General features: G+C 50.5%; 1 protein-coding gene and 1 long non-coding RNA gene across 4 annotated transcripts in view; one reads left to right on the top strand and one right to left on the bottom strand.

The window, feature by feature from the left end:
* The window catches only part of ABCB9 (ATP binding cassette subfamily B member 9), a 37122-nt gene extending 19188 nt beyond the window's left edge, over window positions 1-17934 (top strand). Inside the window, exons 7-12 of one of the 3 annotated variants that reach the window (XM_032243223.1) lie at window positions 856-984; window positions 4558-4746; window positions 5272-5445; window positions 10055-10214; window positions 13393-13529; window positions 16746-17934. In XM_032243223.1, coding sequence (XP_032099114.1) covers window positions 856-984; window positions 4558-4746; window positions 5272-5445; window positions 10055-10214; window positions 13393-13529; window positions 16746-17006 — 1050 coding nt within the window. In that variant the 3' untranslated portion in view covers window positions 17007-17934. The remainder of the gene's footprint in view (window positions 1-855; window positions 985-4557; window positions 4747-5271; window positions 5446-10054; window positions 10215-13392; window positions 13530-16745) is intronic. The other 2 variants (XM_032243231.1, XM_032243240.1) reach the window with 2 other exon arrangements.
* A 5715-nt stretch (window positions 17935-23649) lies between these two features.
* Window positions 23650-26813, bottom strand: part of LOC116526563 — an 18642-nt gene continuing 15478 nt past the window's right edge. Inside the window, exon 3 of the long non-coding RNA XR_004258195.1 lies at window positions 23650-23715. This is a non-coding gene — a long non-coding RNA (uncharacterized LOC116526563). The remainder of the gene's footprint in view (window positions 23716-26813) is intronic.

Here is a 26813-nt window from a genome sequence, read left to right as displayed (position 1 = left end):
CATTGCCCCACTGGCCACACGTGGGAGGTGGGCAGGTCAGGACACAGCCGGGGGGGAATGAGGAGGGTTTGGAGTGAGAGGGAGGAGGGAGCTGGTGGTCTACAGGGGAGCCAGGGGACAGAGGATATCTGGGTCCTCCTGGGGCCACCACCTCCCAAAAGCACCAGCCAAGGAGGAGAGGAGGGGCTAAGGGCCAGCCCAGCTGGTGGAGCCTCTTAGCAATCTGTCTGCCTGCAGGGGATGCCTTTGCAGCTTCCACCAAAGCGCGGTGGTCCAGACAGCAGCCTAGTTCTGGCTGGGCATGAGGAGGACAAATGGAGTCCCTGGCGGGGTTGTGGGCTGCCATGGGTACTCAGACTCCACTCCTCTCCCAGACACCCACCAGGCACCACAGGAAGGCACGGGTGCCCCCAACACAGCCCCTTCTTCACAGAACCCCACTGGGAGAGGAAACAGAGCTCGTCATCCCCCTCTGCCCCGCTCGCTGTGTGACCTTAGCCAGGGCACTCGCCCTCTCTGAGTCATGCTCTTCCCCATGAGGAGGACGAATAGCTCCTGCATGGCTGAGTTGAGGAGCCTGGGGGTGGCATGTGTGTGCCAGGGCCTCACAAAGAAAGCCTTGTTCTACAGCCAAGCCCACAGCCTGCTCCAGCTGGAGGCCTCTGCAGGGAAATGCTTGGGGCAGAGGCAGGCATGAATGACAGGCCTTGGAAGATACCCCTGGCAATGGCTGGCATTTCAGTTTGTGGCTGGGTCTGCCCTCACCTCCCCCTGCAGCCTGGGATGGGGCAGGGAATGGGGGATGGTGGGGGATCTAAGGCCCCCTGACCCACATCCGCTGTCCCTCTGCCCCAGCTCACGCTGCTGGTGGTGCAGGTCAGCATCCTCTACTACGGAGGCCACCTTGTCATCTCGGGCCAGATGACCAGCGGCAACCTCATCGCCTTTATCATCTACGAGTTTGTCCTGGGAGACTGTATGGAGGTGAGGGGCGTGCGTTGGGGGATCCGGAGAGAAGGGAGGGGTGTGGGGAAGAGGGATCTTAACCGGGTAGGGGTGCTCTGGGGGCTCCAAGCAATGTGGTATTTCTCTCTAAGGTAAGTAGGGGAGACAGCACGATCATATCAAGAATGATAATACTTGGCTGGGCGCGGTGGCTCACACCTGTCATCCCAGCACTTTGGGAGGCCGAGGTGGGTGGATCACTTGAGGTCAGGAGTTCGAGACCAGCCTGGCCAACATGGTGAAACCCCGTCTCTACTAAAAACACAAAAATCTGCTAAGCATGTTGGTGGGTACCTGTAATCCCAGATACTTAGGAGGGGAATTGCTTGAACCCTGGAGGCAGAGGTTGCAGTGAGCCGCGATCACACTACTGCACTCCAGCCTGGGTGGCTAAGCAAGACTATGTCTCAAAAATAAATAAATAAATAAAAATTTAAAAATTAGCCAAGTATAGTGGTATATGCCTGTAATCCCAGGTACTTAGGAGGCTGAGGCTGGAGGATCACTTTAGCCTGGGAGGTCAAGGCTACAATGCCACTGCACTCCAGTGTGGGTGACAGAGAGAGGCCCTGCCCCAAAAAGAAAGAAAGGGCCGGGCACAGTGGCTCACACCTGTCATCCCAGCACTTTGGGAGGCCAAGGCCCGTGGATCACCTGAGCTCAGGAGTTTGAGACCAGCCTGGCCAACAGGAAACGCCATCTCTACTGAAAATACAAGATAAGCTGGGCAAGGTGGCACACGTCTGTAATCCCAGCTACTTGGGAGACTGAGGTAGAAGAATCGCTTGAACCAGGGAGGTGGAGGTTACAGTGAGCCAAGATCGCGCCACTGCACTCCAGCCTGGGCAACAGAGTTTCTGAGACTTTGTCTCAGAAAAACAAAAGAAAGAATGTTAATATCTGGGTCCTCCTGGGGTCAGAGAAGCCAACAAGTGACACCAGTGCCCTTTAGGAACAGAGGTGATTTCAGGAATTGGTCTTAACACCTCCGTGAGAAGTTGAAGTGATGTGGAAATTCCCATTTCTCAGAAAAGAAAACTGAAGCTCAGTAGTGAAGTCACTCGCCCACCACGCTTGCTGGCGGATCGGAGCTCAGAGCCAGCCGTGTCTGCCTTCCTGAAAGGAAGCCTACTTCCAGAGGAGCGCTTCGGAAATGCAAGGGTGTTTTAGATTGTCTCAATTTTGACTTGTGCACAAACAGATCCTGAGACGGGATTGGAGTGCAACTGATGTGTTTGGGAGGTGATCCCAGGAAACGGGGGTGGGAGTGGAAAGTGAAATGTGGAAGGAAGTCAGCAGAGTGGGTGATGGAGCCAGTCACCGGGGTGGGCAACTGAGGCGGGATCCTTCTGGTGGACAGGGTAGGGCACATCCCATCTGAGTAGAGTCATCCCATCTGAGGACCAGGGAGCTGGGGCGTTTACACCCAAGCTGCCACCAGCCATTGCTCCAGGTCAGCCTGGGATGAGGGTGTTAATTCTCTTGTCTGCCCTACTGCCACGAAAAAGCCCGCAGCCCGCAGGCAGTAAGAGGTTGGTTGGGTCTTTGCGTCCTGCGATTCTCCTGCCTCAGCCTCCCGAGTAGCTGGGACTGCAGGCGTGTACCACCACGCAACAAGGATGTTGGTGGGGTGTTCCCAGCATCTGCTACCCAGGCCATTGCATCTGCTGGAGAATCATACCTGCCATATTATTTGACTGAGCAGTGACTCTGCCCCTGGGAATCCATGCTTCAAGAGTACTCACAGCAGTGGGCAAAGATGTATGTCCAGAGATGGTCAGTGCAGTATTGTTTATTTTTTATTGTTATTATTGTTATTACTGTTTGAGACAGTCTTGCATTGTCACCCAGGCTGCAGTGCAGTGGTGTGATCATGAGCCACTGCGGCCTTGACCTCCTGGCCTCAAGCGATTTTCCCACCTTAGCCACCTGAGTAGCTGGGATTACAGGCACATGCCATCATGCCCAGCTAATTATTATTATTATTATTATTTTTGAGACGGAGTCTCACTCTGTTACCCAGGCTGGAGTGCAGTGGTGCAATCTCGGCTCACTGCAATCTCCACCTCCCAGGTTCAAGCTATTCTTCTGCCTCAGCCTCCCCAGTAGCTGGGATTACAGGCGCATGCCACCGCACCCAGCTAATTTTTGTATTTTTAGTAGAGATGGGGTTTCACCATGTTGGTCAGGCTGGTCTTGAACTGCTGACCTCAAACGATCTGCCTGTCTCGGGCTCCCAAAGTGCTGGGATTACAGGCGTGAGCTACTGCTCCTGGCCAGGTCTGGGATTTTGAGTGTTTACTACCTGCTGTTGTCTTCACAGTAACAGGACACAGATGCTGATGTCACCCCCATTTCACCAATGAGGACATTTAGTGCCTCAGAGCCTGAACTCAGGAGACAGAGAGGACTGGATTCAAATGCTGACTCTGCCATTTCTAGGCTGTGTGACCTGGGCCAAGTTACTTGAGCCCTCTGTGCCTGAGTTTCCTCATCAGTGAAAAAGAGATAGGTTAGAACCTATCTCTTAATATATAGTGCGTGCTCAGCTGGGCACACTTTGGGAGGCTGAGGCAGGCAGATCCCTTGAGCTCAGAAGTCGACAACATGGTACAGCCCCGTTTCTACTGAAAATACAAAAAATTAACTGGGCCTGGTGGTAGCTTATGCCTATGGTCCCAGCTACCTGGGAGGCTGAGGTTGGAGAATCGCTTGAACCTCGGAAGGAGGCGGAAGTTGCAGTGAGCAAGATCAAGCCACTGCACTCCGCCCTGGGTGACAGAGTGAGACCTTCCTCTCAAAAAAAATAAATGAAAAGAGAATGCTCAAGAAAATGGGCCATTATTATAACTTATATTCATATCTATATATTTTTATCCAAGGAGAATATATTTACGTATAGTACACATTGAGACACATTTTAAAAATTGAAATCAAGCCAGGTGTGGTGGCTCACACCTGTAATCCCAGCACTCTGGGAAGCTGACGTGGGCAGATCACTTAAGGTCAGGAGTTTGAGACCAGGCTGGCCTACATGGTGAAACCCCGTCTCTACTGAAAATACAAAATTAGCTGGTCATGGTAGCAGTTGCCTATAATCCCTGCCACTTGGGAGGCTGAGGTGACAGAATCACTTGACGTGGGAGGCGGAGGCTGCAGTGAGCTGAGATCGTGCCACCGCACTCCATCCTGCGTGACAGAGCGAGACTCCGTCTCCAAAAAGAAAGAGCTGTGCTATGGTAATTGAAAGACCACGGCTGGATTCCCGCTGTGCCGCACCCATGCCGGTTTCCACGCTTCCGTCTGCTCCTGTGGGGGTGATGGCACCCACTCGGCCGGATGCCTGGAGAGCTGGTGGTGATGCTGCTGTCCCAACCTCCCCTATTGACTTATCTAATGCACCAGCAGGTGGCCAGGTGGCCTTCTGCCCCTCCCCCCAGAACTGCTGCAATGTCCTTGCTCTCTCTGTACCCGCCTCATCTTTCTAGTACCAGGGGTGGGTCCCAGGAGTTGGGTGTCGGTGGGACAGGAATGTGTGTCTCCTCTCCCCAGTCCGTGGGCTCCGTCTACAGCGGCCTGATGCAGGGAGTCGGGGCTGCTGAGAAGGTGTTTGAGTTCATCGACCGGCAGCCAACTATGGTACACGATGGCAGCTTGGCCCCCGAGCACCTGGAGGGCCGGGTGGACTTTGAGAACGTGACCTTCACCTACCGCACTCGGCCCCACACCCAGGTCCTGCAGGTGAGGGCACGGCTTGAGGCCTGCCAGAATCGGCCTTTCCCTTACCCCGTTTCTCATTCGCTTCCTACACCCCAGGCTGTGCCACCGTAGCCGGGAATAAGTCAGGGAAGGTCCCTGCCCTCAAGGAGTTTTGGGCTCCAGTTGGGAAAGACGGATCCTTAACAGAATGATTTCAGATAAGAAGTACTAGAAAGAAAATAGGTCAGGGTGCTGTGGTAGGAATGGTCCATGGGACTGGTGATAACCATCTAGGAGGGCTTCTTGGAGGAGGGGACATTTGAGGTGAGACCTCACCAGGAGGCTTCTTGCAGAGAGAACATTCCAGACAGAGGAAACAGCAAATCTAAAGGTGCTTTGAAGTCCTAGTGTCCTAGAAAGGAGAACATTTAGGGGCCAGTGGTGCCAAAGCAAGGCAGAGGCACATGGGTTGGGCTGGGAAGGGCACCCACCTGTGTCCAAGGCCAGGGCATCCAGTCCCGGGACCTGAGCCAATGACTCCACACTGTGCCTGTGTGTTCTTTGTAGAATGTCTCCTTCAGCCTGTCCCCTGGCAAGGTGACAGCCCTGGTGGGGCCCTCGGGCAGTGGGAAGAGCTCCTGTGTCAACATCCTGGAGAACTTCTACCCCCTGGAGGGGGGCCGGGTGCTGCTGGACGGCAAGCCCATCGGTGCCTATGACCACAAGTACTTGCACCGTGTGGTATGTGGACGGGCCTGGGCCGCGCTCCTCCGCCCCTTCTGTGTCTAACCGTCTTTCTTATGAGCTGTGATAGGTGCAGAAGAGGGCACTAGAGATACATGGACAGTTCAAAGAATTATCACCAATTAACAGTGCCCTTCTGGAGAAACAGAATGTTCTTGGCCAGGGGTGGCTCACACCTGTAATCCTGTCATCCCAGCACTTTGGGAAGCCAAGGCTGGAGGATCACTGCAGGCCAGCCTGGACGACATGGTGAGACCATGTCTCTAGTAAAAAGAAGAAAAGGGCAGGTGTGATGGCCCACACCTGTCATCCCAGCACTTTGGGAGGGAGAGGTGGGTAGATTGCTTGAGGTCAGGAGTTCAAGACCAGCCTGCCCAGCATGGTAAAACCCCGTCTCTACTAAAAATATAAAAATTAGCTGGGTCTGGTGGCACATGCCTGTAATCTCAGCTACTCAGGAGGCTGAGACACGAGAATCACTTGAACCCGGGAGGTGGAGGTTGCAGTGAGCCGAGATTGGGTCGCTGTACTGCAGCCTAGGCAACAGAGTCAGACTGTCTTAAGAAAAAAAGAAAAAGAAATAGAACATTCCAGCACTCCAGAAACCTTCTGCTTCCCCTGCCATGTGTCCCTTCTCTTCCCCTAAGAAGTAATGTCTTGACTTTGAGCGTCTTCATGTTCTTGCTTGTCACTGGTCCTGCCGTCTCTGTGCGCACCCCCGAGCAGCATAGCTCTGTGCTGCCTGCTCTGAACTTCATCTGGTTAAAGTGTGATTGGTGTGAGGATGAGTTTGTCTTGTGTCTCCCACTTGACATTGTGAGTCATCCAGGTTGAGGCTGGGGACAGAATTCATTCATTTTCATTGCCGGGTGACAACCCACTGTACAAAGGTTTATCACAACTATTTATGCATTCTGGACATTTGGGTTGTTTCCCTTTATTTTTTTTTTTTTAGACGGGGTCTTGCTCTGTCGCCCAAGCTGGAGTGCAATGGTGTGATCTCGGCTCACTGCAGCCTCTCCCTCCCAGGTTCAAGTGATTGTCCTGTCTCAGCCTTCCTAGCAGCTGGGATTACAGGGGTGCACCACCACGCCCAGCTAATTTTTGTGTTTTTAGTAGAGACGGGGTTTCACACTTTGCCCAGGCTGTTTTCAAACCCCTGACCTCAGGTGATAATGCCTGCCTCAGCCTCCTGAAGTGCTGGTATTTTTTTTTTTTTTTTGAGACGGAGTTTCACTCATGTTACCCAGGCTGGAGTGCAATGGCGCGACCTCAGCTCACCGCAACCTCCGCCTCCTGGGTTCAGGCAATTCTCCTGCCTCAGCCTCCTGAGTAGCTGGGATTACAGGCACGCACCACCATGCCCAGCTAATTTTTTTTTTTGTATTTTTAGTAGAGACGGGATTTCATCATGTTGGCCAGGATGGTCTCGATCTCTTGACCTCGTGATCCACCCGCCTTGGCCTCCCAAAGTGCTGGGATTACAGGCTTGAGCCACTGCGCCCGGCAAAGTGCTGGTATTATAGGCGTGAGCTACCGTGCCCAGTTGGGTTGTTTCCATATTTATGTATATTTGAGACAGGGTCTCCCTCTGTTGCCCAGGCTGGAGCGCAGTGGCACAATCACAGCTTACTGCAGCCTCAGAGTCCTGCACTCAAGCCATCCTCCCGCCTCAGCCTCCCAGGTAGCTGGGATTATAGGAGCATGCCACCATGCCCAACTAATTTTATTTTTTTGTAGACATGTGGTCTCACTGTGTTGCCCAGGCTGATCTCAAACTCCTGGCCTCAAGTGATCCTCCTGCCTCAGCCTCCCATAGTGCTGAGATGACAGGTGTGAGCCACCGCACCCAGCCTGTTTTTCACGTTTTTGTTGTTGTTGTTGTTTTGCTTTGCTTTGTTTTACCGTTACCAAAAATACTAATGTGGCTTGTGGACAATTTTGTTCATGTTTTCTGGTGTGCATGGGTATGTTCTCCCAAGGTATGATCCGAAGAATAGAAGGCTTGGTGATTGATGGTGGATGTATATCCCCAGCGGCAGTAGTTAAAGCTACAACAGCTCTCCCAGGTGGTTGTAACAATTTACATTTTTACAGTTTACACTCTACCAGCAGTGAAGGACGGCTTCAGTTGTTCCACATTTAGGTCATCTCTAGTGCTGAAAATAGGCTATTCATGACTGGACAGTTTTTGGTAATCCTTTCAGGAAAGGAACCATAACACCTGTTTTGTTTTGTAGATACGGGGTTGCTGTGTTGCCCAAGCTGGTCTTGAACTCCTAGCTTAAAGCAAGTCTCCTGCCTCTGCCCGCTAAGTGCTGGGATTATAGGCATGAGTCATCAGGCCTGGCCATACTATTATTTTTTAAGCACAGATTCCTGAAACTGGAATCTAGAGACAGCAGCTCCTTTAAATTGTTTTCTTAGAAGGGAGGGGCCTAAGAGCAGGGATTCCCTGGATGGTTGCTCTGGTTGTGTACTGTCCAAGAAATATAAACTATAAGGGAGCACCATTTACATCATCAACATACATTATGTGAAAGCCTGAGGGTTGGCACAGAGATTCTAGAACTCCCAGCCAAGTTCTAGATGGTGGTGGGGGCCATGGCTTGTGAAATCTGCCCACACCATGTGCGTATGGCCAGAGGTAGATTTTTGTGAAGTGGTGCCAAGTGTGGGGCCACCAGCCTGCCGCTCACCAAAGCTTTAGAAGGGGCCCCTGGGCAGAGCTGTTCACACTTTGCAGTTGGTACCATGCTTCAGTTCTCAGACCCCTAACATTGTCAGTCCTGAATTTCTGCCAACTGGTGAGAGTGTAGCGGTAGCTTATTGTAGTCTTCTGCATTTTCCTGATGACTGAAGATATTAAACATCTTTTCATATATTTATTGGCCATTTGATTTTCCTTCTTTGTGAATAACCTCTCTTAAATTATTTATTTATGTACTTTTTCTTTTCCTTTTCTTTCTTTCTTTTTTTTCTTTAAGGTGGACTCTCACTCTGTCACCCAGGCTGGAGTGCTGTGGCATGATCTTGGCTCACTGCAACCTCTTCCTCCTGGGTTCAAGCGATTCTCCCACCTCAGCCTCTTGAGTAGCTGGGACTATAGGCACACACCACCACACCCGGCTAATTTTTTGTATTTTTAGTAGAGACGGGATTCCACCATGTTGGCCAGGCTGGTCTCGAACTCCTGACCTCAAGTGATCCACCGCCTCAGCCTCCCAAAGTGCTGGGATGCAGGCGTGAGCCACAGTGCCCGGCCTATTTATGTATTTTTTGTTTGAGATAGGATCTCGCTCTGTCACTCAGGCTGGAATGTGGTGGTGTGATCGTGGTTCACTGCAGCCGTGACCTCCCAGGCTCAAGCAATCCTCCCAAATCAGCCTCCTAAGAGACTATAGGTGTATATCACTGTGCCTGGCCAATTTTTAAATTATTTTGTAGAGACGGGTCTCACTATGTTGCCCAGGCTGATCTCAAACTCCTGGGCTCAAGCCATCCTCCCGCCTTAGCCTCCCAAAGTGCTGGAGTTACAGGTGTGAACCACCCACCATGCCTGGCCTCTCTCTTTAAATTTAAAATGTTAATTTCCATAAACATAAAATAGTAAAATGCTACAAACTAATCATATTCTCATAGTTGTAATGAATCTTATAACTAAGACATGTTATAGGATTTTTGAATTCTACCATATGGAAGTAGCCAGTGTTAACAGTTTAGTAAATATCCTTTTCAATCAGTTTCCTATCTTTATATAAATATATTAATATATGAAGACACATGTATATAATTTTTTAAACAAAAATAGAATCATGCCATGTATATGTATCTATTGCAATTCAGTTTTAAGGATGCACTGTCACTATTTAACCAATCCCCATTTATTACTAGACACCTAGATTACTTCCATTTTAATTAACTAACAAATTAATTTTTGCTACTTATGGTGTTGCAATAATATCTTCCATACTATATATATATTTTTTGTTTTGTAGATACAGGGTTGCTGCGTTGCCCAAGCTGGTCTTGAACTCCTAGCCTAAAGCAATTCTCCTGCCTCTGCCTCCCTAAGTGCTGGGATTACAGGCATGAGTCATCAGACCTGGCCATACCATTATTTTTGTAGGCACAGATTCCTGAAAGTGGAATCTAGAGACAACAGCTCCTTTAAATTGTTTTCTTAGCTGGGAGGGGACAACCACCAGGGTGGTCTGTGTCGCCTGAGCCCTGCTGTGGCCTCTTGCTTCCTGAGGTGGGCAGACTTATTCAGAGCAACATTCTATATTCTATCCCTCTTTCTTTTTTTCCAGGACAGGGACAGCCAGTGAGCTTCCTCTCAGAGGTCAGGGAACTTGGCTTATCCCAGAGCAGCGAGTATAGCAGGCCCCAGTTGGCTGATCAGGGGAGGCTGCAGGCTTGTGGGTACAGGCAGGAGTCTGCCGTTGGGGAATAAGAGAGGCAGTTCAGTGCAGCTGCTGGGCCCTGATCAGGTTTCAGGCCTGAGACTGATGGCGTTTCAGGCCCCGGGCAGCAAGGCCGCTACTGGAGACAGCTGGGTGAAAGCATTCCTGGCCTCTCATGCCCCATGTTCCCTCCTCCTCAGATCTCCCTAGTGAGCCAGGAGCCCGTGCTGTTCGCCCGCTCCATCACAGACAACATCTCCTACGGTCTGCCCACTGTGCCCTTTGAGATGGTGGTGGAGGCCGCACAGAAGGCCAATGCCCATGGCTTCATCATGGAACTCCAGGACGGCTACAGCACAGGTGCGGAGCTGGGGGTGGCCACTCTCCGGGCCCACAGGGTCACCCTCAGGGGCATGACCCTCTGAGTTAAGCACTGCCCTCTGCCACCTGCTCTTTTTTCGTAGAGATGGGATCCCGCTATGTTACCCAGGCTAGACTCAACCTCCTGGGCTCAAGCAATCCTCCTGCAATCCTCAAAGTGCTGGGATTACAGGAACGAGCCACTGTGCTCCAACTCAGCAAAGTATTTATTAAGTAAATTATTATAGAAGCCCATACACTGGAATATTAAGCTGCTGGGAAAAAGAGGAAGTAGAAGGAGGAGGTGGAGGTGAAGGCAGAGGAGGAAGCAGCTCTCCATATATCAGTATGGAAAGGTCACTGAGATATACTAAGTGAAAAGAGCGGGTACAGAATTTAAGGAGCTATTTTTTTCCTATTCAAGTATCAGGGAGATAAAAATAACATGCTCATGTTTGCATAAAGAAAGTCAACAAGGACATGTAAGCAACTAATGAAAGAAGTTTTGGTGGGAGCAGAACAGAGCTAAAGATGGAGAAAGGACAAATTTTTCATTATTTATACTTTTATATATTTTTAGATTTTTTTTTTTCTGAGGCAGGGTCTTGCCTGTCACCCAGGTGGGAGTGCAATGGCACGATCATGGCTCATTGCAGCCACAACCTCCTGGGCTCAAGCTATCCTCTGCCCCATTTTTGTATTTTTGTTGTAGAGATGGGGTCTTGCTATGTTGCCTAGGCTGGTCTCAAATTCCTGGGCTCAAATGCAATCCCCCTGCCTCAGCCTCCCAAAGTGCTGGGATTACAGGCATGAGCCATCATGCCCAACCTGTATTTTTAGATATTTGAACCACATAAATAGCCCCTTTTCAATAATTAAATATATACAATGTATAGGGGATTGAGGAGATGTTAATCAAAGGATAAAAATTTTTTTCTTTTTTCTTTTTTTTTTTGAGACAGTGTCTTGCTCTGTCGCCCAGGCTATGATTGCAGTGGCATGATCTTAGCTCACTGCAACCTCCGCCTCCGGGGTTCAAGCAATTCTCTTGCCTCAGCCTCCTGAGTAGCTGGGATTAATGGCAGGCGCCACCACACCTGGCTAATTTTTGTATTTTTATTAGAGACAGGGTTTCACCATGTTGGCCAGGCTAGTCTCGAACTCCTGACCTCAGGTGATCCGCCTCCTCAGCCTCCCAAAGTGCTGGGATTACAGGCATGAGCCACTGTGCTTGGCTTTTTGTTGTTGTTGTTGTTTAAATTGAGACAGACTCCGTCACCCAGGCTGGAGTGCAGTGGCACAATCTCAGCTTGCTGCAACCTCTGCCTCCCAGGTTCAAGTGATTTTCCTGCCTCAGCCTCCTAGTAGCTGGGATTACAAGTGCCCACCATCACGCCTAGCTAATTTTTTGGTATTATTAGTAGAGACGGGTTTTCACCATGTTGGCCAGGCTGGTCTCGAATTCCTGACCTCAGGTGATCCGTCCACCTTGGCATCCCAAATTGATAGGATTTCAGGCGTGAGCCACCGTGCCTGCTCAGCTGTAGTTAATAACAGTGTACTGTGTACTTGAAAATAGCTAAGAGAGTAAATTTTAAGTGTTCTCACTAAAGAAAAAGCGATAAATTTGTGAGATAATGTTAACTGCCTTGATTTTGCTATTCCACAATGTGTACATATTTCAAAACATCATGTTGTACACCATTAATTATGAACTATTTTTACTTGTCAATTTAAAAGAATTTTTAAATAGCATACCAAATATATTAATTTTTTAAAAAATTAACTCATTAATCATCTGAACTTAAGTGGTTCTAATAATTAATTGATTTTTTTTTTTTTTTTTTTTTTTTTAGACAGACTTTTGCTCTGTCGCCCAGGCTTGAGTGCAGTGGCACAAGCTCAGCTCACTGCAACCTCCGTCTCCTGGGTTCAAGCAATTCTCCTGTGTCAGCCTCCCGTAGCTGAGATTACAGGTGTGCACCACCATGCCCAGCTAATTTTTTGTATTTTTAGTAGAGACAGGGTTTGACCATGTTGGGCATGCTGGTCTCAAACTCTTGACCTTGTGATCTGCCCTCTTCAGTCTCCCAAAGTGCCAGGATTACAGGCGTGAGCTACCGCACCCAGTCCAATGAATATATATTATTTTTAAATATGTTTTAGAATTAAATAGAGGTGGTGGTTGTACAACATTGTGAATACACTAAATGCCACTGGATTATTCACTTTACAATGGTTATCTTTATGTTATGTCAATTTTATCTCAATGAAAGAAAAATGAAATAATAAAGAGCTGGTGGCATGGCCAGGTTCAGTGGCTGTCACCCATAACCCCAGCACTTTGGAGGCCAAGGCAAGAGGATCGCTTGAGGCCAGGGGTTTGAGAACAGCTTGGGCAACATAGTGAGACCCTACTTCTACAGAAAAATATTAGGAGGTAGCTAGGTGTGGTGGCATGCACCTGTAGTCTCAGTTACTCAGAAGGCTGAGGCTGGAGGATTGCTTGAACCCAGAAGTTTGAGGCTGCAGTAAACAATGATTGTACTACTGCACTCTAGTATGGGTGAGAGAGTAAGACCCTGTCTCTAAAATAATAATAATAATTGACTCAGTTTCCTATTGATGGTATTCATGGACATTTGAGTCGATTTGTTTTTATTTTTTGCAATAATAGCACTGTGAGTCATGCATGACCTGTGTCTGTGTTGCTGTGCATGGGAGGAAGTTGATCCATGGGGAAAACTGGTCCAGGTGGGCTTGCTGGGCCTCAGGCTGCACATCTGTGGCGATGACACACAGCTTTGCACTGCTCAGACTCATAGACCGGGGTTATCGCTGCGGCTCTCACTGCAGGCCTGGGACTGGCTCCGCCTCCATTTCTCCAGGAGGACGGGCGAAGGCCTGTCCCGCCACAGCCTCACCTGCACTGCGTGCTATCAGATGTTTGGGTTTCTGCCCAATGAATGGGTGAAGGTTGGTAACTTGGTATCAATTTGCATGTAGGCTTAATCTGCCTGCCCCTTATGAGTCGGGTGGAGGAACATCATTTCATGAGCTTTCAAGCTGCGGGTTCCAGCTGGCCCTTTCCGTGGCTGCAGGGCAGAAACTGTCACTCTTCCCCCGGGCTGCCCGGCCCCACCCCCTGCTAAACTGTCTCTGTGCCTCCACCATACAGAGACGGGGGAGAAGGGTGCCCAGCTGTCTGGTGGCCAGAAGCAGCGAGTGGCCATGGCCCGGGCTCTGGTGCGGAACCCCCCGGTCCTCATCCTGGATGAAGCCACCAGTGCTTTGGATGCCGAGAGCGAGTACCTGGTGAGTCACAGGGTGGTGGGCAATGCCGGGACAGGAGCGGCTCCAGGCAGCCAGAACCCCCATCACCCAGCAGATGGGTGCTGAGAAGAACAGGCCCCAGGGGCTCTCCCAGGCTGTCAGCCTCCTGGCCTGATGAATTCCTGGTATTGAGAGTGTGGAGCCAGGGAGGAGGAGCCCCAGGGCCTGACCACTCTGGGCCCAGCCTCCAGGATCTAGGCAGAGCTGTATGGTGTGGGTCAGAATGAGGAGAAGGGGTCAGAATGAGGAGACCCGGGTCATGCACGGTGGGTCGTGCCTATAATCCCAGTACTTTGGGAGGCCAAGGCAGGCAGGTCAGCTGGCCAACGTAGTGAAACCCCGTCTCTACTAAAAATACAAAAATTAGCCTGGTATGGTGGCAGTTGCCTGTAATCCCAGCTACTCAGGCGGCTGAGGCAGGAAATTAGCTTGAACCTGGAAGGCAGAGGTTTCAGTGAGCCTAGCTGTGATTGCACCACTGCATTCCAGCCTTGGTGACAGAACGAGATTCTGTCTCAGAAAAAAAAAAACAAAAAAAAAAAAGAAAGCCTGGGTGCGGTGGCTCATGCCTGTAATCCCAGCACTTTGGGAGGCCGAGGCAGGCAGATCACCTGACGTTGGGAGTTCGGGGCCAGCCTGACCAACATGGACAAACCCTGTCCCTACTAAAAATACAAAATTAGCCAAGTGTGGTGGAACATGACTGTAATCCTGGCTACTTGGGAGGCTGAGGCAGGAGAATCGCTTGAACTCAGAAGGTGGAGGTCGCAGTGAGCTGAGATTGCACCACTGCACTCCAGTCTGGGCAACAAGAGGGAGACTCTGTCTCAAAAAAAAAAAAAAAAAAAACCAGAATGGGGAGACCTGGAGTTGTAGCTCTGTCCTGCAGTTTGTAACTGTGTGACCTTGAGCTGGTGCTTCCCCTGTGAGTCTCATTCTCACTGGTCAGGAGGACCCAGTCATGTATTTGTAGATGGCTGGTGACCTCAGTCTATCCACGGATTGATTCATTTATTACAGACAGTTACTGAGCTCTTCCCAGGCACCAGGCACCGTTCTGGGCACTAGGGTTATCATGGTGGGCTGACCAAAGACCCTTATCCCCATGGAGGTTCCATTCCAGCGGGGAAGGCAGATAAGAAACCAGGAAACAAGCATGCGTTCACCCCGTGGCCTGTGCTGCAAAGCAAATGAAGCAGTCTTGGGACACCAGGATATTGGGAGGGGTCACCGTTGTCAAAGATAAACACAGCTGGGCACTAGCAAAAGCCGTGGAAACAGATTTTATGCAGTAACTCCTGACAGTGGGGAAGGAGCCATGCTCCCATCCCAGTTTGGTGGTGACGGACATTTTAAAGGGAGACGGAGGGGGTAGGGAGGGGAGCGGGCAGGGGCTCCCATGAAAACTAACAGCGAGTCCAGTGGACAGCCGGGAGGCTACCTGTGTCTAGCTGGCCATTTCAAGGGAATGGCTTTCAGGTCCTTAAGAAAGACACTTCTGAGATGCAGGAGATCACATGCACAAGTCAGAGGGACAGAGGAAGGGGTCACAGTTGTAAGCCTTTTTAAGTAAACACTCCAATAAAAAGAGGTTGGGGCCAGTTGGCAGGTGTTGACTAAAACAAACAGCAAATTCTCCCGGCCAAGCTGAGCTTTCTCAGGCAGGCACTTGAATGGGGGCTGTGGTCATCCCAGGGATACGGCTTTCTACTGCTAGAAGCCATGCTACAGATGGGTCACTTAGCACCGAGGTTTGCACGGCGTCATCATGTGCCAAGAGTTCTGTGGTTCTCACCATTAGAACCAAGGCCATCAGGTGCCATCTGAGCTGAGACATGAAAGGAAAGAAGCCAGTGGTGGGGAGTTCTAGGGGTAAGAGCATGCCCGGAGGAAGGGTCAGCAGGTACAGAGGCCCAGAGTGGGGAATGAGCTTGACAAGTTCAAAGCCAAACCATCACTGTGCTGGCGGGTGGGGGTTGAACGGAGAGAGGTGAGGATGAAGTCGCAGGGAGGTAAACTCCTCAGCCTCTAGTGAGGAGTTTGGATTGTTTGTACAAATTAATAGGCTTTATTTTTGTTGTTGGTTTTCATTTGTTTTGAGACAGGGCCTGGCGCTGTCGCCCAGGCTGGAGTGCAGTGGCACAATCACAGCTTTCCTGGGCTTAAGCGATCCCCCCACCCCCCAGTCTCCTGAGTAGCTGGGACTACAGGAGCATGCCACCACACATGGCTAATTTTTGGTAGAGATGTGGTTTCACCCTGTTGGCGAGGCTGGTCTCAAACTCCTGAGCTCAAGGGATCCCCCTGCCTTGGCCTCCCAAAGTGCTGGGATTACAAGTGTAAGCCACTGCTTCCAGTGGCTTTATTTTTTAGACCAATTTTTGGCTTAAAGAAAATTAAACAGAGGCTAGGCGCGGTGGCTCACACCTATAATTCTGGCACTTTAGGAGGCCAATGAGGGAGAATGGCTTGAGGCCAGGAGTTTAAGACAAGCCTGGGTAACATAGTGGGACACCCATCTCTACAAAAAAATACAAAAATTAGCTGGACATGGTGGTATGTGCCTGTGGTCCCAGCTACTTGGAAGGCTGAGGCAGGAGGATCCCTTGAGGCCAGGAGGTTGAGGCTGCAATGAGCTGTGATTGCACCATTGCACTCCACCTGGGCCACAGAGCGAGACCCTGTCTCAAAAATAAAAAAAAAAAAAGAAGGAGCCTGAGCACTTGAGGTCAGGAGTTCAAGACCAGGTTGGCCACCATAGTGAAACCCTGCCTCTACTAAAAATACAAAGTTAGCCAGGCATGGTAGTGTGCACCTGTAATCCCAGCTACCCAGGAGGCTGAGGGATGAGAATTGATTGAATCTGCGAGGTGGAGGTTGTAGTGAGCCGAGATCACACCACTGCACTCCAGCCTGGGTGACAGATCAAGACTTAGTCTAAAAAAAAAAATAAAAAAGGAGGGGGAAGGGAAGGGTCAGAAGACTGGAGGGCGAGGGTAAGCCTGATCCCCCGTTCACCAAGTACCTCCGTGTGTCTGGCCCTGAGCTGTCTCCCTTCAAGAAAAACCCGGGAAGCTGGCCATCCTTTGTGAACTGAGCCTCAGAGAGGTTAAGCATCAGCCCATAGGCGGGGGTGTGGAGCACGGTTGTGGGTGGGGCATCCGTGCCATGCAAGCTGGGCCCCCACTGTCCCCGCAGATCCAGCAGGCCATCCATGGCAACCTGCAGAAGCACACGGTTCTCATCATCGCGCACCGGCTGAGCACCGTGGAGCACGCGCACCTCATTGTGGTGCTGGACAAGGGCCGCGTAGTGCAGCAGGGCACCCACCAGCAGCTGCTGGCCCAGGGAGGCCTCTACGCCAAGCTGGTGCAGCGGCAGATGCTGGGGCTTGAGCCCGCCGCGGACTTCACAGCCAGCCACAAGGAGCCTGTGGCCAACGGCAGTCACAAGGCCTGATGGGCAGCCCCTGCTTCTCCTGGCGGGGCAGAGGCCCTGGTGCCTGCCCAGCAGATGTGCCCACAGAGGTAGCCGCCAGCTGCTCTCTGAGCCCAGGCCTGCAGCACTGGAGGGCGACCTGCCATGTCCCATGGATCACCGCTTCCTGCATCCTGCCTCTGGTCCCCATCCCATTCCCAGGGCACTCCCTACCCCTGCTGCCCTGAGCCAACCCCTCCACAGACCTCCCCCGCCTCCTAAGCAAAGGTAGAGCTGCCTTTTTAAACCTAGATCTTACCAGGGTTTTTACTGCTTGGTTTGAGGCACCCCAGTCAACTCCTAGATTTCAGAAACCTTTTTCTAATTTGGAGTAATGGCGGGCACATTCACCAAGATGTTCTAGAAACTTCTGAGCCAGGAGTGAATGGCCTTTCCTTAGTAGCCTGGGGGATGTCAGGAGACGAGGCCTCTCCCCTTTGCCCCTCCAGAGAAGGGGCTTCCCTGTCCCAGAGGGAGACACGGGGAACGGGATTTCCCATCTCTCCCTCTTGCCAGCTATGTGAGTCCGGCCAGGGCAGGTGGGGAGTGTGGAGGCTGTCCGTCTGCCATCACCCGCTGCCAATCTAAGCCAGTCTCACTGTGAACCACACAAAACCTCAACTGGGGAGTGAGGGGCTGGCCAGGTCTAGCGGGGCCTCCGGGGTGCCCCGAGCCTGGCACCCGGCGCTTTTGCCCCTCGTCCGCCCACCCCCAGCTGGCAGCCTCCCTCCCCATGCCCACTTCTGCACTCTGCTGTCTGGAGGCCCTGTGGATGTTCATGAGATGCGTTCTATTCTCTCTTTGGTGGATGGGATGGTGGCAAAGCCCAGGGTCTGGCTTTGTTGGAGGTTGCAACATGTTGGGAGAACCGGGTCAATAAAGTGTACTACCTCTGACCCCTGACCTCTGACTTCTGCTTGGGCCAGCAGCCTCATCACCCAGTTACATTTTCCACTAGACCAAAGCTCTCCTTTCAGCCCTCCCTGGTGGAGTTGCAGAGAGACTTTGGGTGGCCCAGGGCCTCCCTCCATGTCCAGGAGCCCCATCTGCGCTCCTCCCATCACAGGGTCTCTGGTGCAGACACTCCTATCTGTCTCCACAGGGATTGCGCAGAGGGATACAGATGTCTCCTCGAAATCCCAGGGGCTTCTGTGCTTCCCAGCCCAGCAAATGCCACCTGTTCTTTTCCTTCAGGGTCCAGGCACCCAACACCCACCCCAGTCCATGCGGCAGAGACCCATTACCCAGCAGGACAGCTGAGTCAGCGAGGAGGGGTAGGCCTGGACATAGGAAGACTCCTGCGGTTGTTCTTACTTGCTGAATTGTGAAGAAGTCTGGGGTCCCAGGAGGAGGGCTTTGTGCCAACTGGTAGAGTAGTATTTCAATATTTTTGTTTGTTTTTTGAGACAGACTCTTGCTCTGTTGCCCAGGCTGGAGTGCAGTGGCAGTCTTGGCTCACTACAACCTCCACCTCCCGAGTTCAAGTTGTTCTCCTGCCTCAGCCTCCCGAGTAACTGGGACTACAGGCACCCACCACCACACCTGGCTAATTTTTGTGTTTTTTTATTTTTGAGACAGAGTCTCACTCTGTCTCCCAGGCTGGAGTGCAATGGCACACTCTTGGCTCACCGCAATCTTCCCCTCCCAGGTTCAAGCAATTCTCCTGCCTCAGCCTCCCAAGTAGCTGGGATTACAGGTGTACATCACCACGCCCAGCTGATTTTTGTATTTTTAAGTAGAGACCAGGTTTCACCATGTTAATCAGGCTGTTCTCAAAACCCTGACCTTGTGATATGCCTGCCTCAGCCTCCCAAAGTGCCGGGATTACAGGCGTGAGCCACTGCGCCTGGCTAATTTTTATATTTTTAATAAAGATGGGCTTCATCATGTTGGCCAGCCTGGTCTAGAACTCCTGACCTCAGATGATCTGCCTGTTTGGCTTCCCAAAGTGCTGGGATTATAGGCATGAGCCACCGAACCTGGCCAGCCCTGCCTTTCTCTTATAAAAACACTTGTCACTGGATTTAGGGGCCACCTAGGTAATCCGGGATGCTCTTGTCTGGAGATCCTTGACTTCACTGCATCTGCAAAACTTTTTTCCAAATATGGTCACTTCTCAAGTTCGGGGGTTTGACAAGGGAATCTTTCAGGGGCCACCACTCAGCCTGGTACAAAGGGGAACTTGCAACCCTGGTTAGAATTAACCTCAGGACTTCTGTTTGATTTTAGGAAGCAGGAGGTTAAGTGTTTGGAGACTTAACATAACTTCAGATATTTCCAGAGAAGTTGGAAATTCCAATTTTCGTGCGTGATCAGCTGTTTTTTATGTATTGGCTCAATACATAAAAACCAGCTGATCTCGCATGTTGCTGCTCTGACAAAACCAGGGATGAACAAAGCACGCGTGTGGGGTGGTCTTCAGCCTGTGGGCTGTAGTTTGCAGCTTCAGTGTTGGACATTCCTGCTCTGCAAAGTCCCTGCCAAGGGGCTTCCTGGCCCCAGCCCAGCCCTGTTCCAGTCTAAGCTCCTCTCCCATTTCCCATCTTTTCTCATCCCTCCTCTCTCAGGCTGAGAATGGAGTCAGCTCCAGCCCCTTGATTTGTAAACCCACACCCAAAAGTGGGCCTTAGGAGACAAAAGAACCTTCCAGAGACCGAGCTAGCTGCTTTTTAGAAGGTACATAGGATTTTTAAAAAATTAATGTTTAATTTTGGAATAATTTTAGATTTACAGAAAAGTCTCAAGACAATACAGAAAGTTCCCGTATGTGCCTCACAGTTTCTCCTTCTCTTAAAATCCCACAGTACTGGGGTACATTTGTCACGACTGGGAAACCAACACGGCACATCACTACCCATGAAACTGCCAGCTATATTTGCGTGTCACTAGTTTTCTCACTAATGTCCTCTTTTTTTCCCAGGGTCCCACATGACATTTAAGACAGGAGTGTTGTTTGTTTGTTTGGTTGTTTTGAGACAGGATCTTGCTCTGTCACCCAGACTGGAGTGCAGAGGTGCGATCACAGCTCACTGCAGCCTCAGCCTTCCGGGCTCAAGCAATCCTCCCACCTTAGCCTTCGGGGTCACCGTCAGTGAAACTTCAAGCTGTATGTGCGTCACTAGTTTTCTCACTAACGTCCTCTTTCTATTCTCTGTCTCGCAGTAGCTGGGACCACAGTTGCAGGCACACACCATGATGCCCAGCTAATTTTTTTTTTTTTTTTTTTGGTAGAGACAAGGCCTTGCTTTGTTGAATAGGCTGTTCTCGAACTCCTGGCCTCAAGCAATCCTCCCACTTCAGGCTCCGAAAGTGTTGAGATTATAGGTGTGAGCTTCCATACCGGACCAGAGATATAATGTTTTCTTTTGTTTTTTGTGTGTTTGTTTTTGAGACAGGATCTCTCTCTGTCGTCCAGGCTGGAGTGCAGTGATGCAATCTTGGCTCACCGCAACCTCTGCCTCCCTGGTTCAAGCAATTCTCCTTTCTCAGTCTCCTGAGTAGCTGGGACTACAGGCGCCCACCACCATGCTCAGCTAATCTTTTTGTATTTTTCATAGAGACAGGGTTTCACCAGGTAGGCCAGGCTGGTCTCGAACTCCTGGCTTCAAAGAATCTACTTGCTTCAGCCTCCCAAAGTGCTAGGATTATAGGTGTGAGCCACCGCGCCTGGCCTAACGTTTTTTAAATTGTTTTTATTGCAGCAACTTGCAAAGAACATAAAAGTTATCATTAGGGAGATCTAGTACATGAATGATGTTGTGTAACCATCATGATTATCTAGTTCCAGTACATTTTCATCATGCTAACAGAAAGCCCTATACACATTAACAGTCACTCCCCAGCTCTGCCTCCGCACAGCCCCTGGCCACCAGCAGTCTCAAATCTGGCTCTATAGATTGGCCCTTCTGACTTCTTCACGTACATGGAACCCTATACGACGTGCCCTTTCATGTCTGGCTTCTCTCATCACCTGTGCAAGGTCCAACCGTCTTGTGGCATGAATCAGCACTTCATTCCTTTTTATGGCTGAGTAATACCCTATCGTATGGCTTGCCACATTTTGTTTATCCATTCATCCATTGATAGATATTTGGGCTGTTTCCACCTTTGGGCTATTGTGAATAGTGCTGCTGGGCACATTCATGTTTTTTGTGGAAGTCTGCTTTCACCTCTCTTGGGTAGATGCCTGGGAGTGGAATTGCTGGGTCCTGTGGGAACTCTATGCTCAACCTTTTGAGGAACTGCCAGACTGTCTTCTACAGCAGCTGCACCATTTTGCATTCCCACAAGCAATGCACGAGGATTGCAGTTTCCCCACGTCCTCACCAACAATTGTTCTTTTCTGGTTTTGTTTTTGTTTTGAATTATCAGCATCCAGGGCCAGGCTCACATCTGCAATCCCAGCCCACGAGTTTAAGACCAGCCTGAGCAACACGGTGAAACCCCATCTCTACTAAAAATACAAAAAATTAGCTGGGTGTGGTGGCGCACACCTGTGGTCTCAGCTGTTCATGAGGCTGATGTGGGAGAATTGCTTGAACCTGGGAGGCGGAGGTTGTGGTGAGCCAAGATCATGCCACTGCACTCCAGCTTGGGTGACAGAGTGAGACCCTGTCTCAAAAAAGAAAATGCGGGGTTCCCTTGTTCAAAAATTAAGAATTTCAAGAGGGCAACCAGAGCATAAAGTCAAGCGTGGGGCCTTCCAAGCATGGGGCCTTGTTCAGTGGCATAGGCTGGGTGCCCAGAGAGCTGGCACTGCCTCCATGTTCTCCCTACTCCTGAGTCTGCGCGGTCAGGACCTCCAGGCTGGTCTTGAACTCCAGACCTCAAGTGATCCACCCACCTCGGCCTCCCAAAGTGCTGGGATTATAGGTGTGAGCCACCACGACTGGCCACATTTTCATTTTGTACTGGGCTCTGCAAATTTTATCCTGGTCCTGGGTAGCTGTCCCAGTGGGAGGCAGGGTCTGGGGAGGCCCTCTCATCCTTGGCATCTCGGGGGAGGGGCTGTTTTTGTTTTTATTTTATTTTTAAAAATTTGGCCGGGCATGATGTGTCACGCCTGTAATCCCAGCACTTGGGAGGCCGAGGTGGGCGGATCACCTGAGGCTGAGAGCTGCAGACCAGCCTGACCCATGTGGAGAAACACTGTCTCTACCAAAAATACAAAATTAGCTGGGTGTGGTGCATGCTTGTAATCTCAGCTACTCGGGAGGCTGAGGCAAGAGAATCGCTTGAACCTGGGAGGCAGAGTTTGCAGTGAGCTGAGATTGCGCCACTGCATTCCAGCCTCGGCGACAAGAGCAAAACTCTGTCTCAAACAAAAAAAAAAAAAAAAGAAGAAGAAAATAATTTTGTAGTATCAGGGTCTTGCTATGTTGCCCAGGCTGGACTTGACCTCTTGGACTCAAGGATCGTCCCATCTTGGCCTCCCAAAGTGCTGGGATTTCAGGCATGAGTCACTGCACCTGGGCCTGTTTTGTTTTTTAAATTGGAAACATTTGAAAAGCACAGAGAATTCTACAACCAGCACCCTGCTGCCTTTTCCCAGTTCTTCAGCCTGGGCCTTTCCCACCAGGCAAAGCCCTGGCTGCGGCCCATCCCCTATCTCCGACTTCCCTTCCCTGTCCCGAGCTGGTCTTGGAAGCTGGATGAGGGCATCAGGTAGCTGATGAGTCTTCTAAACGGCTGGTCTCAGCGGGCTCTGCCCCACCACGCGTGTTGGGAGGAGGCCGTTCACCTGACTGGGATCAAAGTCAGAGCTGACAGCTCCTCAGGGACAGAGGCCCAGGATCCAGAGGTGCTGCTCATCAATTGCAGAATTGGAGGACACTGAAGATGGGCTCTATGAGGCCAGGCACCCTCCTCCGGGTGGCAGGAGTGACGTCCCCTGCCCACTGCACGGTGGGTATGCCAGGCATCTAACCTCACCTTCCCCTCAACCTCCCACATTTGCTTTTCTCCCCGAGCTGGGCTGAGGCTTCCCTTACCGTAGGAAACATCCACAGCTGGTGACAGGCTCAGAGTCCATTCTCCTCATCAGGGCTGCCAGGCACAGTTTCGCAGGTTGTGGCCTGCATAAGGGTGCGTGGCTATGAGGGTGAGCTCACATTCACACCACTTTGTTCAAAACCTTTTATCAGGCCGGGCACGGTGGCTCACGCCTGTAATCCCAACACTTTGGGAGGCCAAGGTGGATGGAACATTTGAGGTCAGGAGTTTGAGATCAGCCTGGCCAACATGGTGAAACCCCATCTCTACTAAAAATACAAAAATTAACCGGGCATGGTGGCACATACCTGTAGTTCCAGCTACCTGGGAGGCTGAGGCAGGAGAATCACTTCAACCCAGGAGGCGGAGGTTGCGGTGAGCCAAGAGCGTACCATTGCACTCCTGCCTGGGTGACAGAGGGAGCCTCTGTCTCAGGAAAAAACAAACAAACAAACAAAAAAACAGGCCAGGAGTGGTGGCTCACGCCTGTAATCCCAGCACTTTGGGAGGCTGAGGTGGGCAGATCACCTGAGGTCAGGAGTTCGAGACCAGGCTGGGCAACATGGCAAAACCCCATCTATACTAAAAATACAAAAATTAGCTGGGCGTGGTGGTGGGTGTCTGTCATCCCACCTACTTGGGAGGCTGAGGCAGGAGAATCACTTGAATCCAGGAGGCAGAGGTTGCCATGAGCCGAGATCTTGGCACTGCACTGGGTGACAGTGAAATTTTGTCTCGAAAACAAACTCTCAGGGGCTGGTGCACTCAGTACTGTACATGCTCCACACGGAGAACAGAGGAGAGGAGATGGAACCAGCTGGGTGACGTTAGGGAGCAGTGGGAATGGTGGTGAACTGGAGACCTGATTCCTCCTTTAACTGGGTCACTGGCTGCTCTGACCAGCCAACTCTCACCACGAGGAAATGGAGACTGAACAGGCTTTCCCATTTTTCAAGGGAAGTCAGCAAACCACATCTTTTTGTGCAATCTCCTATGTGTATTGCAAGCATCAAATTCAAACTTTAATAACCACAAACAGGCCAATGAAACAAGTCCTTCGCCTCCGGTTTGTCACCTCAGGTTTATGTCTATTTTATTTTTTTGAGATAGGGTGTCACTCCAATGCTCAGGCTGGAGTGCAGTGGTACAATCTTGGCTCACTGCAACCTCTGCCTCCCCTAACTCAGGTGATCCTCCCACCTCTCAGCCTCCTGAGAAGATGGGACTAAAGGTACATGCCACCATGCCTGGCTAATTTTTGTATTTTTTTTTTTCAGATATGGGGTTTTGCCCTGTTGCCCAGGTCTCAAACTCCTGGGCTCAAGTGATCCACCCGCCTCGGCCCCCCGGAGTGCTGGCATTACAGGCATGAGCCACTGTCTGGCCTACCCACTTTAGCTTTCCACAAAACAATTAAAAATTAGCCAAACATGGTGGCGTGCACCTGCAGTCCCGGCTAGTCAGGAGGCTGAGTTGGGAGGATCACTTGAGCCTGGGAATTCAAGGCTGCAACGAGCCATGATTGTGCCCCTGCACTCCAGCCTGGGTGACAGAGCAAGACCCTGACTCAAAAAAAAAAAAATGTTACTGAGGCAGTTTAAACTTAGAAGTACGTTCATCTGCAGCTGTTACTTTGTGAATAATAAACTTTTGTGCATATAGATCTGTGTGTTTATGTATATATTTTGGCCTTGAACGCATAGCCTTGCCTCCTCAAGTGCCAGGACAACTGGCCCGAGCCACCACGGCCCCCATGTATATATATATATTTTTTTTTTTTTTGAGAGACAGTAAACATTTCACCAGCATACCACTTTCATGTTACTGTTTTCATAGCGCTGCCTATCTGCAATTATTATTATTATTTTGAGCAGAGTCTCACTCTGTCACCCAGGCTGGAGTGCAGTGGCGCAATATCAGCTCACTGCAACCTCCACCTCCCGGATTCAAGGATTCTCCTGCCTCAGCCTCCCAAGTACCTGGGATTACAGGCACCTGCCACCATGCCCAGCTAATTTTTGTATTTGTATTTTTAAAGTAGAGAGGGGTTTTCACCATGTTGGTCAGGCTGGTCTCGAACTCCTGACCTCGTGATCTGCCCGCCTTGGTCTCCCAAAGTGCTGGGATTACAGGCGTGAGCCACCGTGCCCGGCTGCTGCAATTATTTTTTTTTTACTTCATTTTGTTTATTTGTTTACTCTGTCATTGTTCCTCTCCCACATTAGATTTTGTCTTGGTCACTGCTGTCTCCCCCAGGGCCTAGAACAGTGGCTGACACATAGTATATGCTCAGTAAACAGCCGTTAAAGAAATACTTGAGCTACGCATAGAGGCCCGTGCCTGTAATTCCAGCTACTCGGGAGGCTTAGGTGGGAGGATCGTTTGAGTCCAGGAGTTTGAGGCTGCCGTCAGCTATGATCGTGCCACTGCACTGCAGCCTGGGCAACAGAGCATGACTCTGTCTCTACAAAACTTGAATAAGAAAGGAATGATTGAACTCTTGGACACATTGTAGCATAGTGTGAAAACTATGAACACAGTCCAATTACCTCATTTAACAGACAGGGAAACTGAGGCCCAGAGAAAAGAAATGACTTCAGGGTTATAAATGTATTTAGCAAAATGGCCAAGGCTGGAACCTAGGTCCCTACGCTCCCTGCTGCTGCCTTCATCTGGAGAGCGTATTTCAGTTTCCAACTCGCCAGTTTGGACCCAGCCCAAGTGCAACGGCTGGTGCAGCTGCTGAGCCATGAGAGGTCCCTGAGGTGTCTTGGGGTGCTAGGGGCCCACAGGGACCCTGGTGGTGACTTTGGGTGAAGATGTGCACGAGGAACCTTGGGGGACAGAGCCCCTTCCCCATGCCCCCTGCTGTCTGCTGCAGTTCCCCTGTCCACTGGACTAGTCTGAGTCAACCCCGCCCTGTGTCGGGAGGTTCAAAAGCTACGCCTGAGAAAACGGAAACAGCACGCAGGAGGGTTAAGCCGATGGCTCTGGCTCTTCAGGCTTTTGTTCCAGAACTTTTGGGGTCATAAACCCCTTGGAAATTCGATGAAAATTCCAGAAACTCTCCCCAGAAAAGTCCCCATGCACATAAAGCATTGTATGCAATTTGTGGGAAATGTGTGGTATTTTATGATTCCTCTGTCAGGGATCCACTGGGATTAACAATGAAGAATTTAAGAATTAGCCAATAAGAAGTATTGGCGTGAGGCAGGACACAGTGGGGCCGGCCTGTAGTTTCAGCTCCTCAGGAGGTTGAAGCGGGAGGATTGCTTGAGGCTGGGAGGTCCAGGCAGAAGTGAGCCACGTTTGCGCCACTGCACTCCAGCCTGGGCAACAGAGTGACACCTTGTCTCAAGAAAAAAAAGTGCTGAGCACTGTGGCTCACAACTGTAGTCCCAACGCTTTGGGAGGCTGAGGCAGGTGGATCACTTGAGTCTAGGAGTTCAAGACCAGCCTGGGCAACATAGTGAGACCACCCCCGCATTTCTACTAAAAACTAAAAAAAAAAAGAAGAAAGAAAAATTAGCCAGACGTGGTGGCATGTGCCTATAGTCTCAGCTACTTCGAAAGCTGAGGTGGGAAAATCGCTCAAGCCCAGGAGTTTGAGGCTGCAGTGAGCCCACAATTGCACCACTGCACTCCAGCACAGGTGGTGATAGAGCGAGAGCTTCTCTCTAAATAAAACAATAATAATAATAGATTGGTAGGCTACACAACCAAGTCATGTGGGAGTTTGTCTGGGTATTGGAAACAACAGCATAAAGATATGCAATGCTTTACTTTTTTTTTTTTTTT

The sequence above is a fragment of the Sapajus apella genome, unplaced genomic scaffold, assembly GCF_009761245.1.
Source record: "Sapajus apella isolate SASKATOON/1434 unplaced genomic scaffold, GSC_monkey_1.0 scaffold2, whole genome shotgun sequence".
NCBI lineage: Eukaryota > Metazoa > Chordata > Mammalia > Primates > Cebidae > Sapajus > Sapajus apella.
Note: the sequence above shows the minus strand (reverse complement) of the source record. Positions and strands in the feature narration are given on the sequence as shown.